Source organism: Bidens hawaiensis, unplaced genomic scaffold (genome assembly GCF_021521415.1).
Source record: "Bidens hawaiensis isolate Kalapana, Puna unplaced genomic scaffold, B.hawaiensis_p1.1 tig00002922_1, whole genome shotgun sequence".
Lineage (NCBI taxonomy): Eukaryota > Viridiplantae > Streptophyta > Magnoliopsida > Asterales > Asteraceae > Bidens > Bidens hawaiensis.
In genome coordinates, this window is record NW_027491156.1 from 146,526 (window position 1) to 153,221 (window position 6,696).

The window sequence follows — 6,696 nt, forward strand, 5'->3', positions numbered from 1 at the left end:
AATGTTACGAACAAATAACTAAAAATAACTAAATAACATATATTATTTTATATATAAAATTATAATTGAAAAAAAAATATATATATAAATAATTATAAAAATAAAAAAATTAATTAATAAATAGTAAACAAGTCAAGCTCGAGCTTGAGAATCTACTCATGAGCCGAGCTTGAGTTTTGAAAATAGAGCTCAAAACGAACCGAGCTTAAACTCGAGCTTCATATAAGTTAAACAAGCTCAGGCTCGGCTCGCCTCATTAGCATCCCTACGTATAACCCATAGCAACCTATTAAACTTATAGCCTATTAAGACCAAAAGTGTGAGTTAAATTTAAATACATAGAGTTGGTCCAAATTAACTTACTATAAATAATGCTTTTTTAACCCAAATTAACCCTTAAAATATACAAGTCCCGTTAAGGCCCAAATGCATAATAATAATAATAATGGTGATCAGGTGGTTGTGATGATTATAGTAGTATCGGTGATGATGATGGTGGCACTAGTGGCGAAGACGATCAGGTGGTGGTGGTCAAGTGGTGACGGTGGTAGTCGGGTGGTGTTGTTGAGAGAGTAGGATGAAAGAAGAATTAAATGAAAATAGGGATAACAATGAGTCAAACTTGGATAGGGATTAGGCATTCCCAAACTCATACCCGATTATTAAAGTTCGTCTCAAACCCGTCCTAAGTCCGTTGGGTTTTAATCGGGTAATTACCCATCGGGTTTTGACAAAATACCAGTTGGGCATACCTGGCCTAAAACCCGTTGAGTTTCTATCGGGTTTTAACAAAATAAATTAATCAATTACTAACAGTGACTACCATAAAAATAAAATGTATAAAATAATTGCCATAAACAAGTTTTGACAAATAATATATTACTTTATATACAATATAAAAGGCTATTTCGAGTACATCGAATATGTAATCAGGCAAATGGGTCAACTTTATCGGGTAATTGGGTATATTACAAATCCCAAACTCATCCCAAACTCACAAACAATTTCAAAATTAATCTCAAACCTGTCCCAAACCCTAATAGGTCGGGTATTACAGTATTACCAGTCCCAATTATGTCGGGTTTTGGGTTTTTCATCTGGTTCAGGTTTCCCTGCCATTCTTAAATGAAAAAGAAAAAAAGGAGCGAATGAATGGTTTTGAGGGAATTAAATTTCATGTGTAATGATTAATTTCATTACATTAGCCAACCAAACACTCATTTTTATACTTTTTTTATAACAATTCATTCTATTGCTTGTCATTTCTAAATACTAAAAAATACTTAAAAGTTTAGCTGGCATCATAATGCATAATTGGTGGAACTTTAGGTAAACCAACATCACAAAACACACATTGACAGAAACTATAAAGTATCTTTTTGTGGAACTAAATTTAGAAAAGTGAAGTTTGAGTTTGACTATACTCCCGTCTTACATGCACTGAACTACTAAACTACGGGCTATAACAACTAGTGATAACTAATATATGTTTAATTTTCAAAAATTTAAGTAAATACGTCTTATTACATTTTGCAGAATTAATAAATTACGTGTCCCTACATTTTTTTTGCCTAACTAATTTTGTGTTTTTTATTTACTAATTTGATGCTACATGTATTATATTACAAGATTATATTATTTAATATAGTGTTATATTATGTTATAAAATACAAAAATATTGTAGCAGGCTATATAAAACAAAAACATGGAAAAAAGATATCTCAATTCCTGTAACTAAATAGAGTAGATGACATTTATTCACAAAATAATTTTCAATGTGTACTAGTGACATAACACAATGCATGATATAAAAAAAATAAAACATATTCAGTCCGTATGAAAAAAGTTCCAAGCTCCACTACTAGTGTATACAATATTATACACGTACATGAATTTTTCAGTTACCATTTTTTTAAAATCTAAGTGAGAAAAAAAACAGAACTTTGACTAAATACTCTACGTAACTTGTGCCACTTAAAATCCTCAAGATACCAACAATTGTTTTTTTCTCAAGCTCCTCAAATACATACCAATTTTCTATTTTCATAAATATTTATAATCAACTCACTCAATCACTTCTATTTTCACAATTGTCTCTCTTCTCTTCCTCTAGCACATCTATAACATTCACCATGACCGAAGAAATAACTTTCGATAATGGTTGGTGGAAAATTCACCAAAGGTTTACACCAAATGAGATCTTTGGTGACAAGATGTTGGGGCATGGAAGTGAAGAAAAGCTTGCAGGCGATGATAAGCCACATGATCCAAACACATGCTATGAAGATTCGACGAAACAACTCGAGGTGGGACTAGCTGCTGGTGAAAATGTTAACCAAGTTGTCGCATCTCATGCTGTTGAAAAGGAAATTGATGATGGTGATCACGCTGCTCAGGAAAAAAATGGAAAAGGGATTGAAGTTCACAAAAGAAAACGAATTGATCTTGCCAAACATATAGTAGTAGAGAAGAAACGACGAGACATTGAAGCAAAACAGTATCAGGAACTTCTAGCCTTGCTCCCTCATCTCACAACTAAGGTGCAAACCTAAATTCATATGATCAAGTCTTTTATTTGTTTTAATTTTTGTTGATCTATGGTTTTTGATTTGTCTTAAGATTGAACAAGATTTGCAAAGGTTACATGCTTTTTGTCATTTGTAGAACAACAAACTTAGTCGCAAAAATGGCTGAAAAGAAAGGAAAAAAAAGTATGCATTTTCATGTGATTAATTGGTCCTGAATTTATTAATACTGATTTTCTTTTAATCATCAAAAATATATTTCTATATATTATTTTATTACAGTGTTATATTCTCAAAATCAAACAATAAATTTACTCCAGAAATGCAAAATCATAAAAATCACAAAGTTGTAGTGACAATGATATATGAAAATAATTACATCTTTTTTCTTTTTACAGTTGATTATCCTTACCGGAAAAAAAATTTAAAAAAAAAACACAGTGTGTGAAAAAGTTATTTAATTTTGTTCTTTTAAATGTAAATTATAGTTTATAATCTTTTAAATAACGTTATGAGTTAAAAATACAAAAAATAAAAATTACGATACACATTTTTATTAATTATTATTCTTTTGTTCAATTTAATTTACTTATATTGAAAACGAAACTATGTCACAAATAAATTGATTTTTATTCATATTAGTTATATTTTTGTACGCACAAGAAGTCTGATTGATTATGCTCTATGCACAGAATACCAAAGCCACAATAGTGCAAGAGGCTGAATACATTATCAAGTCAATGGAGGAAACGCTTCATGGTCTTGAAAAACAGAAGCAAGAGAACCTTCATGGTGCATTTCAAAGTCTTGTGATCAATAACACCGAGTCACCAAACTTGTTAACTAACAAGGATGCTTCCATTAACTTAGACGACATAACTGATCAAAGTTCAATCGGCGGCGTCTTCAAAGTATTTGCATCATCAAATGTCACATTAAATGTGTGTGGTGCAAATGCTATCATCAATATCTGCTTTCAAAGAATTCCCGGCCTTTTCACTTCCATTTGCTCTCTTTTTGAGAAGCATAATACCGAGGTTGTGCACGCTGAAATATCTTCTGATCATGCTATGGCCTTGTATCAGATTCGCGTTCGTGTAAGTAAATCTGCATATCTTATAATAGTAACATTCATAGCACATGAAATGTCGTCAATAGTAATGGTAATTAACTCATTAAGGTAAGAAATCTTTTTTCTACAATACTCGTATCTTTGGTATGCTTATAGAAACCAAAAAGTGATTTTTTGAAGTTGCTAAAAAACCCTCTTCTCTTGATGTAATTTGTTTAACTGTTTTCGGGTCCTTGCCGGATTCTTTTGTTTTATATATCCGCAGTTCAAAAAAAAAAAGAAATCTTTTTTCTAGTATTAGTTAACTTTTTATGAATGTTAAAATTATTATTTTTTTGTTACTTTTATGCGTCACGTGCTTTTATATGATTTTAACTCGAGTTTTTGCTTCTTTGTATGCTGATAACTAGGCCAATGTTCCTCCTGAGTTGGCTAAAGGGTTTCCGTATGAAGAGATGTATAAGGAAGCAGTGGCCGAGATTATGCAGTTGGTTGCAATGATGAATTAACTTGATAATGAAGGTGTGAATCATGGTGGCCTTGGACAGAAATCGCATAAAGTACAGGATTCACATGCTTGATGATTTAGTGGTATCTTATTTAGTGACTTATAATTTGTTAAGCTTTGAATGTTTTCCTGTTTCAGATGATATGTTTGTGTTTAATTTCCTGCAGCCTTTTCTTTAATCAAAACAGCCTTATGTTTTCTCTTCATTTTATCATAAACAGCATTTAGATGTTTTTGCTTGCTTTATGTATGTTAACTTCCATTATCCTCATATCTTTGTAATAGAGGATACTCTCATCAATTAAAGATGGGGTTGCCTAAACAATGGTGGTGTCAAAGTTAGCTCAATTAAACTGTTTAGACCACGTGTATAAGTGTATTGGTTTAATACTTTAATTAAAAAGTGAAAACGCTCCAGGTTGGCTGTATTTTTTTATGTAATGCTATTATATAGAAGTGCATTGCCATTAAATATTAAACAGAACAAGCACCCGGTCATACATCAATATTTTTGTGATATCCATAGGTTTGCCTTCATCAAATTTTAAAAGGATATTGGTAGTCAATTAGTCATAGGAATGTCCACAGATAAAACATTTCAAGATCTACTTATAAATAAGCATATCTTCATTATATTTTAATTACATTATAAACACGTGACCGTCCATATTGATTTGGTTGTTACCCTTGAAAGAAGGTAAGTTCACCCGTTAATTAATTAAACTCATTTCATAAATGATTTGTCTATCATACTAAGCTCTAGGAATTTGTTTTAGATCATATATTGTCTATCATGAGTTGGTTTTGCAAAGTCCTCAAAACTCGAAGGTTATATACATAAATATTTTTCATGTATAATTCCATTTTGAAACACACTTTTGACGTTCTTTTTAAATACTTCGAAAGTTTTTAGTGCATCCATAAACAAGTATAACGCTTATGGATTCTAATTTAGCAACCAGGAAGCGCGCCTCGTTGTAATCAAAATCTCATTGTTGATTAAATTCTTAAGACAACTAATCTTGCAACGCTTTTTGTTATGATTCCATTTAATTAGGAAAAATCAACCTAGCCAGTTTCTGACTAAATCGCAAAGTTCATTTCCATCAAGATGATTTACCTCCTATTCATAGCTATAATCAAGTTTTTATCTTCAAAGATTCTTATTATGTTTTTAGGATCATTTGGATACAAAGATGAAAATGCGCATACATGTTGTGGTTGTGAACTTGTGATCTAGTTTTGATTTAGATTCCTTGTAATTTGATCTATTTGACATTTTTTATGAGCTTGATATTAGAGAGATCATCTACTGCATTTGTTTGTTTTCAATATTATCATCAATGCGTGCCACAAATTGTAAATGCTTGGTTTATACAATAAGATCATTGAGTCCAGGTTCTTGGGCCAAGTGCCCAAGTATGGTCTTCTCTTATATCCATTATGCTTTATTTCCGTAACTGCAAATTTTATTAACTAGGTGAAGAAACGTGGATCGACTCACGGGTAGACGATCAACTTTCCTCGAGTATGAGTATGCTATTTCACCGATGGTTCTCCGGAGTATGAATTCTTCCACCTACAAAACGAGCAGCACCGTGAACTTACCCCTCAGAAAGGGACAGAGGGGTCCTCTTTGGGGTAACCCTCCGTTGTGAGAATAAGAGATTGTAGGAGAAGATAATAATAATCTGAGAGTGGGTAAGGAATTGGAATGTATTTTCTTGCTCACCTCCCCTTGTGGAGGTGGTGTGGTATTTATAGTGTTAGGGTTTCCAATGATTGGGCTCAGATCCCATTAGGGCCTTTTTGACCTTCTCCTATTGCTTTGCGCCACGTGTCCTTAGGACACCTGGTGCTTTTTCATTGATTATTCTCTGACCCAGGTATTTCACCTGACCCATGTGCAATCACGTGGTAGCACATGGGTTTTGCTGAGTTGTCCACCTTTCATTGGCAGCTGTCAACATCAGCATATTCTTATTCCTTAAAGGATACCTTCTGAAAGGTTGTCTGACGAGCACAATCAAGGTTGTCCTTATCCTGATTTGGATAAGGACGAGGTTGATTATGTGCATGTGTGATATGCGCCTATCCTGAGGATGCGCGAGGTCTTCGCTTTATTCTCACGCGCAGATGTTTCATGCGCAGATGTGATATGCGTGAGCATATATGATGCGTGAGCACGTGATATGCGCCACGCGCAGATGTGATATGCGTGAGCATATATGGTACGTGAGCATGTGATACGCGTGAGCATATGTGATGCGTGAGCATATGTGATATGCGTGAGCATATGTGATAAGCGCCATGCGCATAGGTTTTGGCTTTGTGCCTTCATGATATCTTGATTTCAAGCCTCTTGTCTATATCTTGTGGGTTGACCCGCCCCGCTCGATGTTAAGGCGGGTACATACCTCTTCAAGCCCCCCCAGTCTAATGTGTGTCTTGTCTCGCGCTAGCGAGGTAAGATAGATATTAGACTTAATAGTTCTCTTTTAATAGGGTTTGTCTTTTCCTTTTTTATTTCTCATCGTTGCGCGAAATTCTATCCTTTTGGTTGAAATGAATCGTCCATATACGTGGTTGGT

At 33.5% G+C, this 6,696-nt stretch overlaps 1 protein-coding gene across 1 annotated transcript; it reads left to right on the plus strand.

The window, feature by feature from the left end:
- The first annotated feature begins 2,132 nt into the window (after positions 1-2,132).
- On the plus strand, positions 2,133-4,106 carry LOC143621581 (uncharacterized). The gene is made up of 3 exons (XM_077092950.1): positions 2,133-2,540; positions 3,218-3,622; positions 4,008-4,106. Exons 1-3 carry the CDS (start codon positions 2,133-2,135, stop codon positions 4,104-4,106), a joined length of 912 nt encoding a protein of 303 aa, XP_076949065.1.
- Positions 4,107-6,696: the final 2,590 nt, after the last annotated feature.

What these genes read in the sequence shown, in the direction of transcription:
- LOC143621581 (XM_077092950.1), top strand. Translation starts at nt 2,133, where the DNA reads ATGACCGAAGAAATAACTTTCGATAATGGTTGGTGGAAAATTCACCAA. An exon ending in TCCCTCATCTCACAACTAAG is followed by an intron (nt 2,541 to 3,217) that starts GTGCAAACCTAA and finishes CTCTATGCACAG; the next exon opens with AATACCAAAGCCACAATAGT. An exon ending in TGTATCAGATTCGCGTTCGT is followed by an intron (nt 3,623 to 4,007) that starts GTAAGTAAATCT and finishes GCTGATAACTAG; the next exon opens with GCCAATGTTCCTCCTGAGTT.